Below are 26093 nucleotides of genomic sequence, written 5' to 3'. Positions count from 1 at the left end.
AGCCAGCGTGGTCATTAGAACATTAGCAGTAATTAAAACCTTAAGTGGAAGTTCTAGCCGGCTGGGCAGCTGGGAAAGAGCAATTAAGCATCATGGAGCAAGCAAGGAGGCAGCAGGCATTTCCACTATCAACCTAACCAATTGTCTGGGCAGTAAAAGAACAGCTAGAGGTTGAGAGGAGCAGAGGAAAGAGAGCCAGAGCACGAAGGAAATAACAACAAACACAAGATTTTTCTTTTATATTGTTTTCTCATCTCATTCCCAGCCTACCGACTTTCCCAGGCCAAGTGGCCCTAAAATGAAACCTTTAACAAATGTGTCAAACCCCCCCACACTGCAAAATGTTGAACAGAAGCAGGATAATTTTCCTCCCCTTTTGGTTTGGGAAGTCACCAGAGTGGTTTGATTGACAGAATCTTGTCACACCTGGCCATTGCCCTTGTATCTCACTTGTACGTACATAAAAAAGGAATGAGAGATTATAAAACAAACAAAAAATATTTCCAAGACATGAAAGAAAAAAATAATAAAAGCATTTGTGGGGCACCTACTGTAGGCAGTATACTAAGTTAAGAGCTTGGGAGAGTACACCAGAAATAAAGGTCATGCTCCTTTCCGCAAAGGAGCTTTCAATCTTGTGGATAGCTAAGTAATGTGATGTGACAAATGTATGTTCACAAGTGACTCCAGTTCTTCTTGAACTAAGGACAATATGGAGACTGAAATTTGAATCTGGATTTTTAAAGCTACCATATAAAATGAGTAACTTAAATGAGGACAATAGAATCTACTTCTAGAAATTTGAATCTGGGTTTTTAAAGCTACCATATAAAAGGAGTACCTTAAATTAGGACAATAGAATCTACTTCTAATACAAATCAAATTGAGCTTTTGCAACTCTACTGACTCTAGGTGCCAAAGCCCAGAACCTATGATTTAAATGAGAAATATGCACAATATTTAGTTAATGACTTTATAAATCTTCATAAAAGGACAAACTGACTCTTTATCCTTTGATTCTGTGATAAAATGAATTATTAAAGCAGTTATCAGTATCCTGTAGTATACCTAAGGTGATTGATTATCTCAAAATGTATATTACCCATTGTTCCTTTCAGGAAGAAAATAAGGAAATTTATTTTCCATTCTATGCTGTCAGTATCCCACCATTGTGAAGCATTATAAATGTCAAATAATTATGTTCAATATTGCATAAATTGGGAAAGGCCTCATCACTCTGATTTACACTTTATGTAGAAGATCAAGGTGATCCAATCTAATTTCAATTATTAAACTAGTCATTTTGATGATACAAGTTATTTTGAATTACAGAGTAACAAAGAAAAAAGTCTCTTTTTCACAATTCTCTATTAATGTTGTACAAGTGATAACTTCTAACTAAACTGAGGAGCCTGGAGAAAAGGAAAAATTAAAGAACTTAGAATTTGTTTTAAAATTAATTGTTCTAAATGACTTTTCCATTGAAGACTGTTATCCAGAAGGGTGAAAGTGACTGGTATTTTGACTGTGTTATATTTGCAAATGGGTAAATGCAGCCCTCATTTTAACTCCTCAGAAATATCCCTTTTATTCCATGTTTTTACTGGGGTTTCCCCCAAACATATTCTAAACCCTTATAACGTTCTGCTTATAAAGTATCATTTTAAACAGTAATTGGATATCCAAAACCCTTCTTGAGCTGCTTTTGTGACCTTTATTTATAAAATGCCAGAAACAGTATTGTGTCATCTGTAAATAGGACTCTAATACCAGAAGCTTGAAATTAGTTTTTAAATGACAGTTCTCAAATTTTAGAGAGATTCTGTTCCATACTCCCAAGTCTCGTCAAAGTCAAACAGTGTATTTGAACTCAAAGCATATTGGTGCATAGCACTGTTTATAAACAAAAGTAGATTTTTATCCCCATGAGCATTTTAGAGTGAATATAGCAGAAGAGCCTGTAATCCCAGCACCCCTGCTTGTCTGCTATGTGGTTTAGGGCAAAGGACTTAACTTTTCTGTGCCTCAGTTATCTCATCCATAAAATGGGGATTGAGACTGTGCGTCCCATATGCAACATCAACTGTGTCCAGTCTAATTAGCTTGTATCTACCCTAATGCACAGTACAGTGTCTGGAACAAAATAAATACTTAACAAATGCCATAAAAATCAGCAACAGAGGAAACAAATTCTAAGTTGTGTTTTTTGCTCTCTTTTTTTGTTTTGTTTTGGTTTATTTTTTGTGGGTAGTAGGCAAATTAGTGGAAAAAATACAACTCATTTTCAGATGCTATCGTCACTTTATCCAGACCATTTTTTCATTGACTTTACTTACAATTAAATCAATTTAATCCTTTGTTAATGAAGAATAAATATTTTAAGGGTTTAAGATTTATTGCAGTCTTTAACTTCAAACAAGGTATTTGTCTTCACTGTGTGGCAGCCCACGTCTAATGAAATATACTGGGGCTGTTTAATGGATGTGTTTCCCAACTAATGTACTTTTGGTACTAGTCACTGATATGACCGATGGAAAATAATTAATTCCTTGAGTTTATTATGATATTTGTGTATGCATTTGTGTTGCCCATAACCATTAATTCAAGACCTAAAATTCACCACGGACACATTAACTATTTTCAAATATGGAATCTTGTTGACATGGGTAATGGTTTAAATTAGTAAAAGCCAATGGCCTTTGACAGAAAACCAACAACTACTGCAATTCAGCATTTTTGCTAGTGCACATCTCAAATAATAAAATTATACTATATTCAACTCACATATTTCATTCATATATTTTTACTTGTCAACAGCCCTAAGAAAGGCTAGGTGACTGAAATACAGGCAGATTCCTGATCCTTGTATGATAATAAAATATTCAGATATTACCTGAAATATACGGATGGTTTTTGTTAAGCGCTTATTATGTGCCAAGCACTGTTCTAAGCACTGGGGGAGATACAAGGTAATCAGGTTGTCCCAAGTGGGGCTCACAGTCTTAATCCCCATTTTACAGATGAGGTAACAGACACAGAGAAATTAAGTGACTTGCCCAAAGTCACACAGGTGACAAGTGGAAGAGGCAGGATTAGAACCCATGACCTCTGACTCCCAAACCAGTGCTCTTTCCACTGAGCCATGCTGCTTCTCTAAAATATGTGAGTAGAATACAATAATGTTTACTGGGACTGTGTAGTTGGGAGGAGGAATTTTTTGTTGTTGTTGTCCTTTCTTTACTAGAAAGTCAAAGGCCAAATTACTTAAAGCACTGAAATGATACACTAACCATTTAAGAATAAATACCTTGGGGTAATTTATTCCTTCTGTAACAGGTAAGAAAGGCTAAATAAGCACAGTTGCTAGACAGGTTATAAGCCCCTTGAACCCCAAAAGGAATAAGACTGATGTTTAGTGGGTTTTATTATTAAACCAAGGAAATAATTGAATGGGATTCAAAGTGTCTGTACACAATGAGGAGCTTCATTGTAATTTTATCCCCCCAAATTTCAAAAAATGTATTTCTTTGCCATTGTATGTGCACTGATCTGACCCTTCGAACTCTTGAGAAACTGGGAAGATATTTGGTGCTAGTGGGACCATTTGAAGTGAACTGCTTTTGAGCTTCTTTATTAGTTATAACTGTGGTGAATTCCAAATGAATTAGAATATTTCAAAATTGTTTATGTGACAACTAAGTCAGAAAAAGGATGCTTATTCAAGGTAATGATAGTCTTAACTGTGGATTAATCTGGAAATGACTCAAAAATACTATTTTTCCAACATTTTAAATAGAAAAGAACACTTTTTATTCTGGCAACTGGGCATTACAAGATAATTTTCAAGGCAACTTAATTATGATACTAATGCCATCATTATTTGTTAGGCCCTTACTATGTGCCAAGCACTCTACTAAGTGCTGGTGTAGAAATAAGATGATCAGATCACCACCCCATCCCTCATCGGGCTCACCATCTAATTGGGAGGAAGAACAACTATTTAATTCTGACTGTACAGATGAGAAACAGAGGCACAGAGAAGTTAAGTGCCTTGCCCAAGGTCACACAGCAGACAAGTGGAAGTGTCAGAATTAGAACCCAGGTCCTAGGTGTGGCCCTTAGGCCACACACACACTCAGTAGATGCCATAATTATTATTTCGGAAGGTACACCCGGGGCTGTGCACTTGTCTGGGTTTGTATGCCCTGCACAATTTATTTGCTGGGCATTCAGTCACCTGTCTATGAGCCAAGTAGATGTCATAATTGATACCATTTTGTGTAAAAATTTTTAGTAAAAATATTAGTAAAATTTTTGAAAGTCTAAATATTTTTGTACTGTTTTTAAAATCCATCCTCAGCAGCTGGCAACCACAGTTACAGTGGTTTATGTTGTTTCAGTTGCGAGTAATACTGATTTCTTATTTGTATATGGCTTTATCTTAGATGTGAGAAGGGACTTGGGCAGGTTGTGGACATGTTTTCAAGTACAGATATCTATAGAAGTTTCAGTCAGTTTAAAAGTGGAAGTGATTGTGATGTGTTTCATAGTGAAATATGAAATGGAGTCCCAAGTCGCACTTCAACAATGAAAAATTAACCTTGAAAGTAGCCTAAACCAAAATGGAGCAAAGATGAGAGAGATGTGGATATTTTCATAACTACACACATTACTAACTTACATCAGGGGGAAAAAAAACACCATCAAATGGAAATATAAAGCAGCTATCAAACCCTGAACAGGTAATCTTTGCTCAGAAACTCAGAATTGGTGGGATACATTTATATTTCAGAGGATAAAAATTTACTAAGTATTGACATGTAATTGAGAACACTAAAAACTAAAACTCTGAAAACCTAGAGCAAAAAGAAAGTATTTGGAAGAATCAGAGGTTGTAAAGGAGAAAATTGGAAAGGAACTGTGACAGGCTATCTGCATACAGAACAATCAGGATGTTGCATCGATTGCTGTTTTGTACTGATGCATTTTAGTCAGGGGATCTCTCTCAGGTATGGAGGTCCTGATTCATTCATTCATTCAATCGTATTTATTGAGTGCTTACTGTGTGCAGAGCACTGTACTAAGCGCTTAGTGCCCTCCCTCCACCATCCTGGGAAGAGGCAGCTCTTCTCATGAAGCTGTACTAAAATCATATCTCCTCAAGGAAGCTTTCCGTAAATAATTTCTCATCTCCTCATCCTATTTACCCCGCTACTGTATTATCACTTATGCACTCGAGCCCTCACTTAATAATCATTTCAGTACTTAGCCCCCCAACACAAGAACTGTCTTTAAACTTGTTTGCTTCCTGTGATTTATTTTCAGACCTCTCTCCCTTTAATTGTAAACTCCTTGAGGGTAGGAATAATAGCTACTAACTGTTGTACTTTCCCAAGCACTTAGTACAGAGTTGTGTACAGAATATGTGCTCAAAAAGTACATTTGATTTATTGAAACCTCAGGGAGAGCAATAAGGCTCCAGCCTTATAGCCCTCTTTTGAGACTCTGAGCACTAGTTCTAGAGATTGTCTGAAGTGAACTGCTTTGAATCATCATTATTTGTTATCTAGTACCTAATTATTAATCATTCTGTGGGTTTCTACAAGGCCATGCCATCGGAGCCTTCCAGAGAAGGCACTTCCTTCTTCTTACCAGTAACATCCAGGAACTGTACTCAATATCAGATAGCAGGACAAAATGAACAAGGTCCTGAAACATAGTCAGCTCCTCAGCCAGTGCTCATTATAACTCAGTTTCACTGGAAAGGACATGACAGACAACAAGCTCAAACTCGCAGGAGCAGGAACAACTACTTTCCCAAACGCTGAAATTCCAAGTGTGAGTACACACTAGAATATGAGAGATAAGGGAAATTCTAAATTATTTGTGTGGGTTATATCTTGATATACAATAGGAACAATTAAGCTTTATCTGAAATCTTTCAATATTTGACATCTTCTGCATATTACTTCCAAGAAATATTAACCTGAAGTAGAAATAATAGGTTATACAAATGTAAAATATTTATTATTTCCTTTATGTAAGGAGAAGGGTCGTCCTAGGGGGAAAAAAGCAATAATAAGCTAGAAACCGCCAATGCAGGTTTTTCCAAACAAAAGTGCAAACTGCAGGCATAAGATGATTCTCATGTCTGTGTACTGTCAATCACCCACCTTCTTTTATTAGCCCCAGATAGAAGATAAACAACAAGACTGACAGCTTTGTGTCCTTTAGAGTTTTTGTGTCACCATCACAGAATAAGAGGGTATTATGTCATCACTCAACGCTGTCAGGTTTGGTGTATTCTACTGTTTGTCCTAAAGCCTGTTTTCGTTATTTCCCCCTCTAAATTGATACACCTATCACACAGAGCTTGTATGTTCTTTTAGTTATTGAAATAGATTTTCTAGTGTGATGCCTTTGACTTCAGACAGTGGAGAGCAAAGCTAAAATTACATTTAAAATGTCCAATTTCATTTCTAAAACTGGAATATATTTAGATGGTTATTCCAGTCATAAGGGCCATAGTTTAAATTGTTGTGTGAAGAACAGAAAAAAATAGCTTTGAGACAACTGCTAATTCTTTATTGAGATACTCAGAGCATTTGATAGCAGCTTAGGTGAATTTGCATTATCACATACATGGCATTATGCTTATACTAGCCTTTTATGAAATGCCACAGTTAAATGGCAAATTTTCCCATTCTTGCTTTATAATCTTCTAATGCATGATATTTTGTGTGTGGGGGAAGAAACTGGGTATAGCATTTCTAAGCAGTATCACACTTTTCACTTTCTTGTACTTCAGGTAAACTGGTATGTTCAATTACATATTTTCCATATTGATTAAATGGAGTCTTGCTGGAGTGATAGGTATCTTGCCTGAATCAATCTGAACTGATGAATCTTTTATGACTACAGCAAAGAATCATATTCTTCATTCATAAGTGGGTTGTTTTTTATCCCTGTCTAAATGATTTGACGACACACACTCTCCTAAAAATGACACGTCCCAGATCCTCATTATTACTTCTGTTTCTCTTGGTCTCCACATTTTTTTTTCAATCTTCTCTTTTCCCTCATTTCATTTTTTGCTCACAACTTGTGAGCATCTAAGGAGGTAATTTTCATTGGTTGCTCCTCTCTCAAGCACAAAAAATTCACTGTTTGTTCAGCAGTTTTAGGCTTCTCATAGACTGTGCATTTTAGTAACTGGATTAGTGAACCCATTTTTTGCTCAATAGGAAACTCTCTGAATATATTTGACTCATTTTTGTATCAAATTTTAGCCTCATATTTCTGAATGTGTCAGAGAAGCAGCTTGGCTTAGTGGAAAGAGCACAGGCTTGGAAATCAGAGGTCATGGGCTCTAATCCTGGCTCCACCCCTTGTCAGCTGTGTGACTTTGGGTAAGTCACTTCACTTCTCTGTGCCTCAGTTATCTCATCTGTAAAATGGGGATTAAGACTGTGAGCCCCACGTGGGACAACCTGATCATCTTGTATCTACCCCAGCGCTTAGAACGGTGCTTGGCACACAGGAAGCGCTTAACAAATATACCGTCATTTTTATAAGAAAGGATGCTGGGACAAACTTTAATGTTGGCATAGTAGTAATAATGGTATTTATTAAGCTCAGACTCTGTGCAAAACTCTGTACTAAGTGCTGAGAGTGAAGTACCTGGGTGAGATTTAGACACAGGCTCCTAGCTCCCCAAGGGTTCAGAATCTAAGTATAAGGGAGAAGGAAGTTTAGAAAAAGATACATAAGGAAAGCTGTAACGAAGCAAGAGTGCCTGATTCTTGAAAACAAAAAAAAAGAAATTTTTCATTTTTAGATGGTTTAGAGAAGACACGAGTGAGGTTTTTTTTCCTTTCATCTGGCCCTCTCCTAGTTCAGTTGAATCAATCTTCAGCTGAGGGCTGAGATTACTGCCCTAGCACAGCATGGTGATGGCCAAGCTGGTTGGACAGCCTCAAACCCTCAGTTTCTTATCTCAGTCACGGCTGGCCCAGCGGGTAGTGCCAGTGAGTACCGTATCCTTTGAAATTGCAGCTGCCATGCGAGGGATTTCCCTCTTGAGGATTCTAAAGCCTGGTATGCATTCAGTGCCTTCTCTGTGGGTTCAGACACCATGCATTCCAACTTGCCTACAAAGAAGAAATCCAAGGTTTCTTCTGAACCATTACATACAATACAACAGAGTGTGCTCTTTTATTGCAGGTTTCACATAATGTGACTAATTTGATGTTTTTTTTCCTCATCTTTTCAGTAAGTTTTAGAGCATCACTCTTGTGAATTACTAAAAAAGTCCCTTTCCATGCCTATCCTTAAAAGCCTTTTATCCAATTTAGCTCCATCACTCACTTCTCCTGTGTTCTAGCCTTCCTGCCTTTGTCATTTTAGCTGTTCATTGAATCTTTGCCCCATTTCCCCCAAAATTACACATAGAATATGATCTTTTATCTTAGTATGGTTGCAAAAAAAAATAACAATTATTTTTTCCTTTGCCTTTCAAAATATGTGACACATACCTGGAGGGGGGTTTTACAGAATGGTAGCCCCCAAACTGGGCTGCAGTAGCAGTAATAGTATCTGTTAAGCACCGGGAAAGAACACTGAGGTGGGAATTGGACACCATCCCTGTCCCTCAGAGGGTTCTTTTAATTTAGCCATCTCTCTACCTATAAGTGCAAAACTGTTTTCTAGTTTCCTGCCACTCTGCTCATCTATAGGCTTTTATCTCTTTCCTACTAATTTGGCTATCACTTTTATTTTACCCTTTACAGCCAGTTCATTCAGCTTATTGGCTTTTATTTTTTATGCATTTCTTAAGCCCTAATTATGTGCCAGGCACTGTACTAAGCCATGGGATAGATTTATTCATATTTATTGAGTGCTTACTGTGTGCAAAGCACTGTACTAAGCACTTGGGAGAGTACATTATAACAAGTTAATCAGATTGGATATAGTCCATGTCCCACATGGGGCTCACAATCAATCACCATTTTACAGATGAGGTAACTAAGGCACAGAGAAGTTAAGTGATTTGTCCAAGGTCACACAGTGTACAAGTGGTGGAATCAGAATTAGAACCCATGTCCTTCTGACTCTTAGGCTCATGCTCTATTCACCAGGCCATGCTGCTTCTCAATAAACAAGTTTTAGGAAATGAACTTGGGGTTTTGTGGGGGGCTAGACCTGTCCAGTTGAATTAGTATAGAAGATATGCTGCCATTTTGCTTTTAAAATACACTAGGTATCATGAGGTTAAACTGTGATATATAGGGACAATTTTTGTTAGCAAACTTGAATTAATTTCAAAGAATGCTTTAATTACTCAAATCAAATAAATCATAGTTTAGAATTGCATTGCAATATATTTGTTACATTATTACAGACTTGTAGATATTTAGTATCAATCAATCGTATTTATTGAGCGCTTACTGTGTGCAGAGCACTGTACTAAGTGCTTGAGAAGTACAAGTTGGCAACATATAGACAGTCCCTACCCAACAGTGGGCTCACAGTCTAGAAGGGGGAGACAGTAGATTATGAACACTTAAAAATCCTTACTTCCCAAGGTTCAAACAAAATACTAAAAGCAATATAGGAAATTTAAACACTAAATGTAGTGAATAACGGTAATATTTGCATATTTTTGAGTGTCTACAGACTAATATCTAAACACTAAATCAAACTACAGCATTTGATTCCTATAGAAATATATGGAATATGAAGGCATTTATATTCATAGGTGAACAGAGCTAGCTTATGCAGAATATATTCATGCATGCCAGATGGAGTTCAAATTGGCTCTTCCAGACCATTTTTAAAAAATCTTATGGTAAAAGACCATAAGATTCCTCCTCCAGGAGGCCTTCCCAGACTGAGCCCCTTCCTTCCTCTCCCCCTCGTCCCCCTCTCCACCCCCCCTTCTTACCTCCTTCCCTTCCCCACAGCACCTGTATATATGTATATATGTTTGTACATATTTATTACTCTATTTATTTTATTTGTACATATCTATTCTATTTATTTTATTTTGTTAGTATGTTTGGTTTTGTTCTCTGTCTTCCCCTTTTAGACTGTGAGCCCACTGTTGGGTAGGGACTGTATATGTTGCCAATTTGTACTTCCCAAGCGCTTAGTACAGTGCTCTGCACATAGCGCTCAATAAATACGATTGTTGATGATGATGATGATGAAAAGACCAAGGAATTAAGGGAGGAAAGGGCAGATTTGTTGCTAATCAAAAACGGTAGAAAAAACTAGAGAAGCACTGTAGCCTGGTGCTTAGTACAGTGCACTTAGTACAGTGCTCTGCACACACTAAGCGCTCAATAAATATGATTGATTGATTGGTGGAAAGAGCACAGGCCTGGGAGTCTGAGGACCTGAGTTCTAATCCTGGCTCCACCACTTAACTGCTGTGTGACCTTGGACAAGTCATTTAATTGCTCTATACCTCACTTCCCCTCCTGTGCAAAATGAGATTCAATACCTGTTCTCCCTCGTACTTAGACTTATTATGTGCCAAGCACTGTACTAAGCATTGAAGTTGATACAAGATAATCAGGTCTCACATGTATTATTTGGAATAGAGTCAAAGGAAATGTTTACAGGAAAATTACTCTCCCCACCACTCAAAATATAGCTGATCCTTGTAGGCATGACCCGAATTTCTTCCAGATAAAAGCGAAGATAAAATTAACTAGAATACTTGGCAAAGTTAGTGATTGTATCAATCACTCATATTTATTGAGCGCTTAACTGTGGCTTAACTGCTTAACTGAGCACTGTACTAAGAGCTTGGGAGAGTACAATATAACGGTAGCTAGACACGGTAGCTTACAGTTTAGAGGGGATTAAGCGCTTAGTACAGTGCTCTGCACACAGTAAACACTCAATAAATACGATTGATTGAGTGATTGACCCTTGTATATAACCTTTGACAAAGGACATGGCAGTGGTGGGTAACTTTACCACACTTCTCATGTGACAAAAAAAAAAAAAATCAAAGCACCCCCAGATATCACAAATGGAAAAGATACTGTTTTCAGCCTGTTGCAGAAAAAACTTTTCACCTCCTAAGGGTGTTTTGGATGTTTTCATAAGAATGTCTGGGGATTTATAGTTGGTATGTTGCAATGGAAACATGGGAAAAGGTCAAAATACAAAGAATAGTTTTGTCTGTCAAAAACCCATTCCCAAGTTTTATAGTAAAATCTTTGCACATGCAATATTTCACTCACATCCAACTACTTCTGCTGTATTTTACACTTGGCTGTTAAGTCTGTGGGAATAAAAAAATCTCCATTGTTATCTGGAGATATAGAATACCTATTAAAGTGACACTTCATATTTTCCATTGCAGAGTTCTCTTTTTCTCTTTGGTGTATGATATTTTTTGAAGTAAGGCTAGAACAAGTCCTCTCACTTTCTGTGGATGAAGGAAGTGAATTTACCATTTCAGAGTCACCTTGACTAAAATGATTCTTTATCGCACTACAAGTTAAACACAGAGTAAAGGAGTTTCTTATCACTTAAAGTTCAGAATTCTGTGATAGGAAAAGGCTTTATTAAGCCAAACTTTATTAGATGAAACTATAAATTACTTGATATCAGTCTTAAATGGTTCAACCAAGCCAGACCATTGCTGCCAGTATACAAACGTGTTAATGTGAATCTCATGGCCAGAAATGGTCTTCGTCTGAAAGCAAGCTTTCTGGCTGATGTCCAGAGATAGTAGCAGGAGACAGACACATGAAAGCTTACTTGTTCCCTTTTTTAGAATCAAAAATGTGGCCTTGAGAAATACAGAAATGACTTCTAATTTTCTGTAACTGTTACCCTGGACCTTGATTGGATAATATAGAATGATGCTTTTCAATAAAAAGGAAAAGGCAAATATTCTGCTGGAAGCCCACTACCATACAATTTCCAGCAAAAGCAGTGCCACCTTTTTCACCCTGATTACAAAAGACATGTTAGCATTTCTGTTTATAAAAGTCTATTTTCTCCAGTTGCAGTAAATATTCATTCCAGGCTGAAACCTGGTACACTAAATATGAGCTCTGGAGGAATTGTTGTTTTTACCAATTTTCCAGAAAATTGAGTTAGCTGATTTTTATGTTGTATGGCTGAAAAAAAAAAAACACAAAAAAACCCAAAAGACTTATTAGTTGGATTTACCACTAGACTGAAGTGTGAAAGTACTGTAGATCTGAGGGGCAGCTGAAGCCACGTGAGTGGATGAGCACTTGGAGAAGGTGAGTGTAGAGTGAGAGTGTAGGGGTCCCAGAAAAGAATCTGGTGGAATACCCATTGTATGAGAATGAGGCAGAAAAATATCCAGCAAGTGAAAGTGAGAAGTAGTGGTTAGAAAAGTGGGAGAACCAAATAGACACTGTGTCAGCAAAACTGAGGTCTGATAGTGTTTGGAGGAGGAGGGGGTAGTTCACAGGGTCAAAAGAGATTGAGGAGAACTGGGATTTAGTTTAACACTTTGGATTTAGCTAGGAGGAGGTGTACATTCCTTATTCATAGATTTCAGCAGATACCACAGATCTGCTCCAGAAGATTACTGTTTTCTTCTAAACATAGAAATCTTACCAACTTTCCAAGACAACCGAGGAAGTGCCTAACAACTGAAAGTATGTTGAATTTTTGCCTTTAACTACATAATTTCCTTCCTACTTGTCGATGATGAGGATCGAGTCATTTACAGTTGGCCACTAAGAAAGTGTCCTAAAAAGAAAAAGCAACAACCCAAAAACAAAACAAAAAAATGCCCATATCCTCCCTTTCACGTGCATGCAGGGGATGCGATTTGGGACACTGAAGCCCTTGGGGATTTAAAATAGGGTTTTTCAAGCCTTTTACTTCATTCCTTAACAACTCTGTGAAGGCTGGTGGCACTTCACCCTCATTTGTTTCTGCTCATGGCCCCAGGGTGGAAAGAAGACTGGCCAATGGACATGACTGAAGAATTTAAACACAGGGGTATCCTAAATGTAAAAACTTTCCATCAGAGTCCTGACGTTTACCTAAAGCAAATAGATTGTTCACCTCCTTCTCCTTCAGTAAAGTGAACATGTCTGATGGAGTACCAGAGATGCAGCGTGGCTCAGTGGAAAGAGCACGGGCTTTGGCATCAGAGGTCATGGGTTCAAATCCCAGCTTCACCAATTGTCAGCTGTGTGACTTGGGCAAGTCACAACTTCTCTGTGCCTCAGTTACCTCATCTGTAAAATGGGGATTAAGACTGTGACCCCATGTGGGACAACCTGATCACCTTGTAACCTCCCCAGCGCTTTGAACAGTGCTTTGCACATAGTAAGTGCCTAATAAATGCCATGATTATTATTATTATTACCACTAACTTAATAATGGTACCTTGAGGAAAAGCGCAACAGAGCTTGGTAAAAGGTTGACCCCACCCTACTGTTTAAAATGGGATTCTTCCTGCTTTTATCTTGTGTGAAGTTTAACCAGTAGCATCTCTAAATATACTTTTTTTCCCACTTTTATAATGTGTCATACTGTGACAGGACTATGCACTGGAGTTGTTATTTTCACTCAGGGCCACTGCTGCTGCAGAATGACTATGGACTGAAATTTTGTAATATGGTGTCATCATGTAACTCGTAATGCATTGACCTGATATGCTCTACACCTGGAAAATAGTAGAGAAAATTGCCATTTTAGATTCATAATAATAATAATAATAATGGTATTTGTTAAATGCTTACTATGTGCCAAGCACAGTTCTAAGCACTGGAGTAGGTACAAGGTAATCAGGTTATCCCACATGGGGCTCACAGTCTTGATCCCATTTTACAGATGAGGTAAATGAGGCACAGAGAAGTTAATTGGCTTGCCCAAGGTCACACAGCAGACCAGTGGCAGAGCCAGAATTCGAACCCACATCCTTGGATTCCCAAACCTATGCTCTTTCCATTAAGCCACACTGCTTCTTTTTATCATCATGTAGTACTTATTATGCCATCAGAGCAGTTATGGGGGTTATGAGTTAATATATATATATATATATATATATACACATATATATATACACACATATACTAAAATCATTGCAGTTCCTTAGTGAATGACATGTAATATATATTTTTTAAATTTTACTTTGAAATACTGTTAGTGTGCAATTAATAACAGTATAGTTCATGTAAAGATGGTATGGAATGCAATAACTTTTCCAGGTTATCTTGATAAGGGTTTTTATTTGGCTTAGCATGAATCCTAAAGATAGATTTGAACAATTTAGAACCAATGGTTTACTGGGAAAATAAAGTTCAGAAATATTGAAGAAAACCCTACTCTTTGGTCAGTGCTTCTTTTGTGCACACAAGGTGAATGCCTATAGATCTTTTAAGTTTTAAATGGTTAAGTCATCTCCATTGTGGCATGTTCCTAATAGCTCATGAGCTTTAGTATTTAGGAAGAGCCTTAACTGGTTAGGTCATTTTAAATCACAGGAATATAAGGAAATCCCTTTGGTTTTTGGTCTTAAAGAAATTTATTCATTCTTTTAAAATATATTCAGTTGGGAATGTTTTTAATCCAACTCTTGAAATGAATTTTTGATTTTTTAAAAATCAATCCTCAAGAGTAACACCTTGAAACAAAACCATTTTTTTTTAGTTATTTTGTGGTATTGTTAGCACTTACTGTTTGTTAGGCACGGTACCCTCGTACCCCACTGTACCCCAGTGTACCTAAGCACTGGGGTAGGTACAAGATAATCTTGTAGACTGCTTCTAGACTGTGAGCCCGCTGTTGAGTAGGGACCGTCTCTATATGTTGCCAACTTGTACTTCCCAAGCGCTTAGTACAGTGCTCTGCACACAGTAAGCGCTCAATAAATATGATTGAATGAATAATCAGGTTGGACACCACAGTCCCTGTCCCATATAAGGCTCACAGTCGAAATACCCGTTTTACAGATGAGGTAACTGAGATACATTGAAATTAAATGACTTGCCCAAGGTCACACCGCAGACAAATGGAGGAGGAAGGATTAGAATCTGAGTTCTCTGCCAGGCCCATATTCTAGAAGCTGCCCCTACCACCTACAGTCGCAAAGCTGAAAATGGCCTTATACAAATGTTTAGTATGTTAATGGTCAGGGATTGTACATTGGCCATCTCAGGAGCCCTTGTACAGTTCATAAGGACATTTTCTAATATGTTGGATTTCCTGCTACATGTGTGTGATTCATTCATTCATTCAGTCGTATTTATTGAGCGCTTACTGTGTGCAGAACACTGTACAAAGCGCTTGGGAAGTACAAGTTGGCGACATGTAGAGATGGTCCCTACCCAACAATGAGCTCACAGTCTAGAAGCGGGAGACAGACAACAAAACAAAACATGTGGACAGGTGTCAAGTCATCAGAATAAATAGAAGTAAAGCTAGATGCACATCATTAACAAAATAAGTAGAATAGTAAATATGTACAAGTAAAATAGAGTAATAAATCTGTACAAACATATATACAGGTGCTGTGGGAAGGGGATGGAGGTAGGGCGGGGGGATGGGGAGGGGGAGAGGAAAAGGGGGGCTCAGTCTGGGAAGGCCTCCTGGAGGAGGTGAGCTCTCAGTAGGGCTTTGAAGGGAGGAAGAAAGCTAGCTTATTGATAGTATAGTCTATATTACTGCTGTTTGTGAGCATTGGGATAAGTTTAGAAGTGAGATCTGTTAAAGCATCATCTTATTCTGGTTAGGTTTGGGAAAAAAGCACATTGGACCAATATCTAATCTCTTCAGGGCAGCACTTTATGTCTCAGAATTTCCAAATCACTTGTCTCAGCTTAGTGGGACTCCTGTGAATCGAGAGCCTAATACATCTAGAAACACCGAGGAATCATGCCCTAACCTTCCAATAATCACACACTTATCCCAATTATATCAATATTTTTTCACGTTTGTGTTACTTTTCTCTTTCCGAGGGAGGAATTTTTTTTTCTATCAGCTCATTAATCTTCACAGTATCTCAGTGAGAATGGAAAGGACAATATTATTATCCCTATTTTAAAGTTAGTGAAACTGAGGTTCACAAAGGCCATGTGGTTTGTTAGTGGCTGATCAAGGACATCCATATCTTTGGACTTGCTGATGAACTCTTTTCACTTTGGCAGATTTATTTTATACATCAATAGCAATGAGGCTCTGTCACAGTAATAATGGGCCTAAGCAAGCAGGAAAAAGGCAATCTGCATATGTACACCCCAAAACCAGAGCCTGAAGGTAATTAGGGAACAGAATGGAGAAATAAAGGCCAACATAACCCCAGGGGCTAAAGGTAGCCAGAGAGTGAAAGGAGGCCAGAGGGAGGGATGTAAGCCAGTAAATTCTGTGCATATTGCAGTATGACTCTGTAGCTCCCATATGGCCAGTAAGGAATTAAACTAACTTTCCGGGTGTTGCTATAAATACATAAGCCTTATCTCCTTTCTAGGTGACCCCAGGTTAGCAGGAAATGAGATTGAACACAGGGGATGAGCAACATGTTTATCCACCTACCATCCTGGCAAGGATTTGAAGTTTTTTCTTTGAGAGCTTTCCTTTAACCAAGTGCTGTGTGATAAGTGGTTTATAAATCAGTAAACTGTAAAACAGTTTTTAGTCTGATGTTCTGTTTAAAGCGTCCATGCTTTCCATTTCCTCCGGTAACATGAACAGGGTCTATTCTGTGGGGCACAGGCAATAAAACTGGGATGAGGAAAACAGAAGGCTCCCTGTTTTCCTTACAGCCTAGTTAAATGAAGTCACATCGACCCTTTTTTTCCACTTATCGCATATTAAGTGAAAAATGTGTTTACAAATTACTTAAAGCCATGTAATACCTTCACATGTTTAAATCTTCTATAAAATCATGAAGAAATTGCTATGCATGAATAAATCTAATGATCTTTCCTTGTGCTGGGAGATTTTTCCCCAGGTCTATCTGGAAGTGTTTGAGAATGCAGGAGAGAGTAAAATATTCTGTAGTACTTCAGAGCTTTTTTTTTTTTTTCCTATCAGCCCAAGGTCATAGAAAAGTGTAAGATGATCATGTCACAATGTGCATGCCATTACCGCTCCTATTTTTTTAAGGTTTCTATATTATGTTTGGTTATGAAATTCAACACCTTCTGAATTACCGCATTAATGAATTTCAGATAGTTACTCTGTGCTTGGTGAGGAATGCTCACTCAAAATGAAAAATGGTATAGTCAAGGAAGAGAGAAAATCTGTTCTTCCTTTCAATCAGCTTTAAGACTGGATTAAGGAAGGAATGATTTTCTGACTGCTGGCAACCACTGGGCCCAAGGAGAAAATACTCCTTTGGCTTTCTTCAAAAGCTTAAAGACTAGAGTGATGACCACTGTGTAGATGATAGCTTTACTGCCTTGCTGCCAGCTTTACCCACAAAATGCCCCAGGCAAGTTCTCTTGGGGGCGGGGCTGCCAGGATAACTGGTTATCTAGAAATACATTCAAACCTCTACTTGAGAAAGAAAACCGTTTTATTCAGATGACTTTGCTGAAGTATAAGCAAAGGAGAGAAATGGGATACACATTCATCCCATCCAATCCAATGGAAAAGCTTTGCTTTTCAGGAGCTGAGGAGTTTAAAAAATGATGTGTCTCCTGCCTCCCTTTAGTAATTTTACTTGATTCCATCCAAAATTGGCATTTCAGAGATCACTCAGACAGTATGTGATTAATATCAGGGCACAAAGTGAGTAAAACCCAGTTTTCAAAGAAGTTCCTTAGCATATGGATTTTTAAAATGTTCTTGAAGGGGTTCAACCCCCCCTCAAAACGCTTGTATGCCCTGAACCTAAAGGAAGTGAAGTTTTTAGGGAAGCAGTGTGGCAGACTGAAATGAGGATCGGCCAAGGAGTCAGAGGGCCTGGGTTATAATCCCAGCTCTGCCACTTGCCTAACGTGTGATTTTAGGCAAATCACTTAACGTCTCTGTGGCAGCTTCCACATCTTTAAAATAGGGATTCAACTACCCTCCGACTTAGACTGTGAACCTACTAAGGGACGGGAACTATGGCCGACCTGCTTACCTTGAATCTACCCCAGTATTTAGTACAGTGCTTGACACAGTAAGTACTTGACTAATACCACCATTATTATTATAAACGTTTTATTTTGGAGATGCATTCCAGCTGGATTTAAAACACATTACTGTTGTTTATTCTACTAGTGCTGTGACTCAGATTTTTAACATCCTACATTATGTATATTTATCTTTCCTCAGCTCTGAGGGACAATAGGATTGAGCTGATTCGGGCGTCATGGCATGAACTGAGCATCAGCGTCAGTGATGTGTCTCTGTCAGATGAAGGACAGTACACCTGTTCTTTATTTACTATGCCTGTCAAAACCTCCAAGGCTTTCCTCACCGTCCTGGGTAAGTACAACCGCTACTACTACTAATGTGTACTACCAAACAGAACAACCATATACTACCTAAAATGACACCAATCTTAAATTCGCTTTCTAGTTGATTTTTTTGATAAAATGATCTCATTTCCCATTTGAACCTAAAATGGTTTGCCTAAAATATAAAGACATAAGGAAGAGTCATGATTCTTATGTTAACCAGGGTTTATAGCAACATACTCCATAATTGACAGTTATGTGTATATCTTAGGGTGCCTAGAAGTTTTACTGATTTTGTCCACATATTTTATGAAGAAATTATCGTGGATAAAATTGAAAAAATGGAAGCATAAAAAGATTGTCAGAATATTTTTTAAAAGTTTTGGGATTACACAGATTTTTTTTTTCCTCAACTCATTCTAATGTTGGTTCCTTTATAAATTGAACGTTGTCACTTGTACCTGCAGGGTTTTTTATGTCTTCTTCTCTAAATGCAATGCTGTTTTTCCAAAGGTTAAAGTGACACCAAGAAGCAGTACATCATACAGATGCCCAGTACTAAATTTTATTTGATTCCATGAATGTCAGCAGCCCAATCAATTGGAATTTCTGTAGTTCATTGAAACACACCTGTCTACAAAAATGTTATATGATTTTAAAGACTGATTTCTTGATTCCACAAGCAAACCATTTTTGTATGAATAAAAGGCAGAAAGGTGCATTTTAATAGGACTAACACAAACTGTTCTTTCTGCTGAGAATATTAAAGCTAATCCAGGTAGTGAACTGATGTTGTGCACAAGATGTAAAATGTTTCTTTGTGAATTCCCCTGTGACTATTTTATAAAAAAAATTCCTCTTTACTCTGAAAGACAATCAACTCCTAAAAAGGAGTATAGCAAAATAATAATCACAAATTTTTTTTCACAGCAAGCCATCTCATGAGTTAAAGAATTATATGAATAGTTGAACTCAGATTATTAAATGGTGACATAGGGCAGATTAAAGGGTGCTTAAAAGAGGTAAAAAAATAATGCAACCCATATATTTAACCAAAAGCTGCAAATCATGCCTGTGTGATCTATGCTTCTTTTCATATGACGTTAGCATTTTTTCTTCAAGTGCTTTCCCTCATTGTCTATTTCTTGCACTCATCAGGAAACAGCAGGCCTTATAAACATATCACACTGTTGTCTATTTTTTGCACTCATCAGGAAACAGCGGGCCTTATAAACATATCACACTGTGATTTTATTATTTTTTAAAGGACAGTGCAAAATCCTTAATGATTCACATTGACAAGAGAGATTTTATTTTGAGATGTATTCCATGCCATCTTTTTAATCGGATATAGAATATCTCTATATAAATTAACTGCACAATAACTAGCTGGAAGTAGATTTGTAAATTTCATGGTGGAATATCATTAAAGATGATGCATATGTAAACTCCAGAAACTGTTTTGTGTTATGGGACTTTTCTGTGTCAGCAACTTGAAGGTTTAGAAAAGTTAAACTTTTAAGGGAAAATTAACCCCTGATTGGGAATTATTCATATTTTAATGCTTAGAAAAAGCATTAGAATAAATTCAGTCCCATTTCAAGTGCTTTAAAAAAAATCTAGAAATAGTGTATTAAATAACATTATGATTAGAATGACCCTTACTTTACCATTACAATTAGTCCTTCCTTGAATCCACTAATTCAATACGTAAATCTTTGAAATTGTCACTTAGTTATTTCACAATTTACACAAAGTAATTTCTTGACTATTCACATACTATTGCATAAATTTTATTACCTGCCAGTGCTAAAAGTATTAGAAAACCTTTCTGGCTGAATTGGCATCATAGTGGAAACACAAACTGTGGCTTCACAAAGAACCCAGGCATATTTAGGACATTCATTCAGTAAAGAATGGGAGAGTGTCCTGTGACCCTTATTCCTGATGAGCTGTCACTCATGAAGTGAATACCTAATTACTATATATAAAACTCTTCCACAGTTTTAGCAATTAACTTAGTTTAGCCTTATGCCTGAGGACAGTGGTTCAGGTTTTGCAGAAACTAATTGACAACAGTGATTCTATTTCTCTGTGTCTTTACTCTTTATTCTGTAGGTGTTCCTGAGAAGCCACAGATTAGTGGGTTTACGTCCCCTGTTATGGAGGGAGAGATGATGCAGTTAACATGCAAAACCTCTGGTAGCAAACCTGCAGCTGATATCAAATGGTTCAAGAATGAGAAGGAGATTAAAGGTAAGGAAGAAAAGATGTTTCTGTAATCCAAGTTAATGAGTTGCAAACTGGAGAGCAATGTTAGATAATTATATATTAAATTCATTATAATAGAGGTGAGGCACTTAGAGCCTTTGCATCTATTGTGCCAGATTTTACAATACTTCAGGACTCTCTGGTTGTATGCAAGGACTGGGATTTTGTGTTAACACTTTCAAACCCCTAGAGCATTATATAGAGCACTGACGCAGTGAATTCTTAAGTGGTCCTGAGTGACCTTTTCATGGATTGTCCAACTCCCAGTGAGACTTGAGAGGACTAGGGGGAAATCTTGGTCATGTGAGAAAGGGATGAGATGACAATTCACATAGAACTTGGCAATGCAACACAACTGTTTAAAAAATTTTGGCATGATGCCAGGATGTATAAATGGGAGCTTGGCATGAAGATAAATTTACCAGGGATGGCCTTGTATTTATTATCCTTGGTAGTATTGAGGACCTTATTGGCTGAATAATGTGTCCAGTTTGGACCTGGGGAGTAGCAAGAGTTTAGGTTCTTCTTTCCAAAACATCAAAGTCTGATTCAATTTTAACAATCTCACTCAAGATGTCCCTTTGCCTGAAGTATTATTCACCAGTAAGTCCCTGGGCTTTCCACACAGGATACAGTGGCCTCTGCTAAAGCCTCTTCTTGGGGTAAGAGGAACAGCCACTTCTCCAGTCCACTAGCTTCCTCCTCCTTTCTGAAGTGCATATCCTTCAACAGAAAGGAAAAAGGTGGGACAGGAAAATGTTGAAGATTGAGGATCAAGTCAGATGCGGTTGAAAATATTCCAGAGAGGAAAGAAATGAGAAACCATTGTTGGAGAATGAATGTGTGTGATCATTGAGATGAAGTGGGGGCCCAGGTGGCAGGTGGAAAACCATTAGCCATTAAGAAAATCCTCTGATATGGAAAGAGAAAGGGTGAATTTCCCAAATGCTTCCCATCCCTTAAGAACCAGTAGGAATTGCCAGTGAGTGATAGACATGAAAAAAAAAAGCTGGAAAAACATAAGGGTGTTTAAAAGACACTGATAATGTCAAGGGGCAGTATGAGTGGGAACAGCCTTCAAGCAGGAGAGAGAGATAGCAGAAATGGTGGTGTGACAAATGACAGAGACCCTCATTTTCTTATTCCCTGATGCCACCCCAGACAGCTTCTAAATGCAGTGGGATGGATCCTTTAACCAAGGGAAGGAAGCCTGAGCAGTGATGGTTGGGTTTTAATTAAAGTGTTATTCCTTGCGTGCTAATGATTAATGACCTTTTTAAAGACCAAATAAGTCAGGTTGTATTTGGGTACGCAAGGCTGAAGGGAAATTTATAATTTTTAAATTATAATTATAATGTATGGGCTTTAAAAAGTGCATAAAAGACCATAAGAGGGATTTTATTTTACTATAAGGGATATTAAACAGGAATATTTACAAGTTATCCAGGACTCGAGATTTTGGTCTTACTGCTAGGCTCTCCCCTATGTCCTAGTCAAAAATCATCGAGAAGGATATTTCTCTCCCAGTTCATTTCACCGCCTCTACAGCTCATCTTCCTGTCACTTGAAATTCCGGCCACACACCCACTACATTGCAAGTCTCTGATTTTTGTCTACTACTCCATTAGCTCTCCTACAATCATCTGTCACAATATGAGACCTTTAGTGCATCCCAGGACTCGGTGGACACTAATGGTAATAGTTCAGATGGGTGTATCCCAAGAGTCCACTAACAACCCCAGCTAGTCACTGTTAGGACTCCGTGCCGCTATCCCTCCTCCATTCTATTGCCCCCTTCAACCTGCTTCTATTCACAGTTGAAGTTTCTGTTAATGCTGACTATTTGTCCTGGTTTAGCTGAGATAATCTGGAATTTGTCAGCTCTCATGGGTAATTTTAGAAAAATAAGTTAATGTTTTAGATTCTTCTGAGCTGAATTGATAAGCCCACCTGTGCAATCCCCAGGTTTTCTTCTTTGAGCTTATATAGGCAGACTAGCTCATGCTGGGTACTTTCTACATTTAGATCCCTTTCTGGGACTTGTAGTAATCCCGCCTCCCTTTCCATCCCTCAAAAGTACTGAGAAGAAAAGGGGAGGTTGGTGTACACGCATTGGCTATGTCTTAGTTTTCATGACTCGACCAGTGCTCCCCTACGTGGAACAGGGACTTTGTCCAATCAGATTATACAGTATCTACTCCAGTCCTTAGTACATAATAAGCACTTAACTAATATGTAGTACAATTATTAGTATTACTATGAGCCATTCCAACACATTAGCTAAGAAACAAAATGTGAATGAAGAACAGGGAGAAAGAGCCAAGCATCTTAACCTTGATACTTAGGCATTATGCCATGTTATTGCGAGTGAAAAAAGAGGAAACTATACTACCTTAACTAATTCCAAGGAACTGGGGCATAAACAAGTTATGTAAAATATATTTTGTAAGGGCTATGGTGAAAGTATCGTGGAAAAATGTGAAAACTATAAAAGGGCTACAATCATATGAGGTCAAAAAGAGAGACTGCTGAATAACCAAAAATTAAATGTCCTGCCAATTCTCCAGGTATGATTTCAATTGATCCTCACCAGACTTGCTCTGTGAAATTTGGATAGTGCTTCCCTTAGCTACTGCCAGTGATATCTAATCCACTCAGTAATCCTTGTAGGATGAAGGTTGAAGGGTCTTATTTAATGAGATTGTTAATATTGGGAAAGTCCTTCTTGTTTAAATGAATATTGCCAGTGGTGGAATGTCCATCATTATCTGTGATCTTTTTTAAAATGTCCATGTTGAAGCCACAGAATGAATGATCTGTTTTCGTATTTTCTCAAGATGAAAATACACTCAGGCCAAAAGCAACAGCAAGGATAAAACAATCCCAGAATGTCATGGCAGTTAGGGAGGGACTCATTTTTACATTCTTTAGGAACTCAGAGGTTACCTTTGCTTTATTTTTGATAATATGTTGTGCAACTTGATTCTGGCCTCGACATAAGGACCTGGGTTCTAATCTTGCGCAAATCCCTTAACTTCTCTGGGCCTCATCTGTAAAATGGGGATTAAAACTGTGATCCCCATATGGTACTTGCACTGGGTCCAACCTGATTAGCTTCTATCTACCCCAGTGCTTAGAACAGTGCCTGGCACATAGTAAGGACTTAAATACCATTAAAAAAAATAAAAAAGGAAACAATAGTCTGCACAGATCCAACTGTGATGGCTTCATGGCCGTCAGTTTTGGGGGAGAGAGGGAATGCCACAGAAGTGGCAAAGAAAAAGTCACAGGGCCCAAGGATGAATGGCTGGTCCTTCAGGAACTCTGACAAGAGAGTAGGACTCCCGTAAATAATGAGATAGATCTGTCGCCATTTAAAAAATTAAAACTTAAAAGCATTTCAGTTGCTTTGTAGTCAGAAAAATACACCAAACAGTATAAAATGAGTAAATGCAATAAAAAACTATGTTTTCAGGAAAAGGAACTAAACTGGAAAGTGTGTGTAATATATAGATATATACATATGCTTCTTATGAATGCACTCTTGTATAAAATGACAACGTGGCTGTTCATTCAATCATATTTATTGAGCGCTTACTGCATGCAGAGCACTTTACTAAGCACTTGGGAAGTACAAGTTGGCAGCATATAGAGACGGTCCCTACCCAACAGCGGGCTCACAGTCTAGAAGACTGTAGCTAGGCTATCACCGTAGCTACTGGCTGGCTTACAGTAAGTCTGCTCTGGCAGGAGAAGAGTTGCCATTTCTTCCAGCTGTGCTATTTTGATGGCCCAAGTTTAAGCCTCAGGCCATATTTTCCTATAAGCCCTCTGGTGAGACAACTGAAAGCAGGCTTTGGGCCTCACCTAAGGGTGGCTAGACTGAGATTTAAGGGAGGAGGAATCATAGAAGAAGAATGTTGTCTGTCTCCTCCTTCTAGACTGTGAGCCTATTGTTGGGTAGGGATTTTCTCTGTCTGTTGCCGAATTGTGCTTTCCAAGCGCTTAGTACAGTGCTCTGCACACAGTAAACATTCAATAAATACGATTGAATGAGTGAATGGAGAGAGAAAGGAGATAGCTGATATAAGGCATATGAGAAGAAAAGTGATGGAGATAAAAGACAGTCCAAGGGGAAGGGGGCAGAGAGAAAAAAAATAGGACACAAGTAGAGAGAAACACCTTGAGGGCAGGACACATTTCTACCAACTCTGTTGTACTGTATTGTTCCAAGTGATTAGTACAGAGTTTTGTATTCAGCAAGTGCTCAATAGTGAGCCCCAGATGGGAGAGGGATGCATCCAACCTGATTATTTTGTATCTACCCCTGTACTTAGTACAGTGCTTGGCACATAGTAAGCACTTATGTATCACCATTATTAATAAATACCATTGATTGATGGATGGTTTGAGTGAGTGCAGCCAAAACCCAGCAGGTTGTGGTCCAGGTAAACTCCCTCAGGGTCTGCTGCCATCACACTGTCTTTGCTGCCCTCTAGACTGTAAGTTCGTCGTGGGCAGGAAATTTGTCTAATAACTCTGTTCTATTGTACTCTCCCAAGCACTTAGTACAGTGCTCTGCACAGTACATTTTCAATAAATACAACTGATTAAAAGAAGAGACTATGGCTGACAGATTAGTGAGACAGAAGGAGGAAGGCAAACAAAACACCATTGTGATAGTTTTTTTTAAAAAAAAAAACACAGCAAAGGTAGACAGACAAATGTTATTAATGTTTGCTGAATACCAGGTAGAAGGAATATACTTTTTAAAAAGTAACGTGGATGCTGATTTCTCAACTTGAAGTACCTTTCTTCAAGGCAAGCTTTGAAGAACACTTTGCAATAGTGAGGCAAATCAGCAGAACAATATCCTGACTGCTTCCAATGAGGTCAGGAATGCAATGGCATTGGCTTGCTTTTTCTGATTGACCCAGAATTGTGAAGTGATAAATCTGAAAAAATAAATATGGAAATGCTCTGCTATGCATCTGGCATTCAAAACCTCCTCATTTCTTAGTGCATTACTTCATGGTGGAACAGAATGGGAACAACCCAGTTAGTACAGCAGGACTGCAAAAGAGAATAATTTGTGGTTGCAAAAAAAAAAAACACAGCAGTAAATGAGGAAAATATATCATTGCAGTACCTGCTCTTCAAGAAATGAGTTTCCATAAAAATAATTGATGAGCAAATTACTTATTTTTAAATTATTAACCATTACAATCCTATTTGGTAGATTTCCCCATGAATCCTTCCTCCATCGTTTCCTAACATCTAAATCTTTAATTATGCCTCTAATTATTTTTAATTTGAATGACTTCAGTTACTTGGTTTCTCACCTGCTCCATCAATATTTCAGCACGCTTAGCTAACATTCACTTTCCTTTCCATCGAGTCATCTCATACCTCCTTGCTCTC

General features: G+C 38.0%; 1 protein-coding gene across 6 annotated transcripts in view; it reads left to right on the top strand.

Moving 5' to 3' along the window:
* The window catches only part of CADM2 (cell adhesion molecule 2), an 861189-nt gene that overhangs the window by 718523 nt on the left and 116573 nt on the right, over positions 1-26093 (top strand). For all 6 annotated transcript variants that reach the window (XM_038766108.1, XM_038766105.1, XM_038766103.1 and 3 more), the window contains 2 exons: positions 18277-18429; positions 20520-20657. In XM_038766108.1, coding sequence (XP_038622036.1) covers positions 18277-18429; positions 20520-20657 — 291 coding nt within the window. The remainder of the gene's footprint in view (positions 1-18276; positions 18430-20519; positions 20658-26093) is intronic.

The sequence above is a fragment of the Tachyglossus aculeatus genome, chromosome 24 (assembly GCF_015852505.1).
Source record: "Tachyglossus aculeatus isolate mTacAcu1 chromosome 24, mTacAcu1.pri, whole genome shotgun sequence".
Taxonomy (NCBI): domain Eukaryota; kingdom Metazoa; phylum Chordata; class Mammalia; order Monotremata; family Tachyglossidae; genus Tachyglossus; species Tachyglossus aculeatus.
The sequence above is the reverse complement of the archived record's forward strand: the minus strand, read 5'-3'. Positions and strand labels throughout refer to the sequence as shown.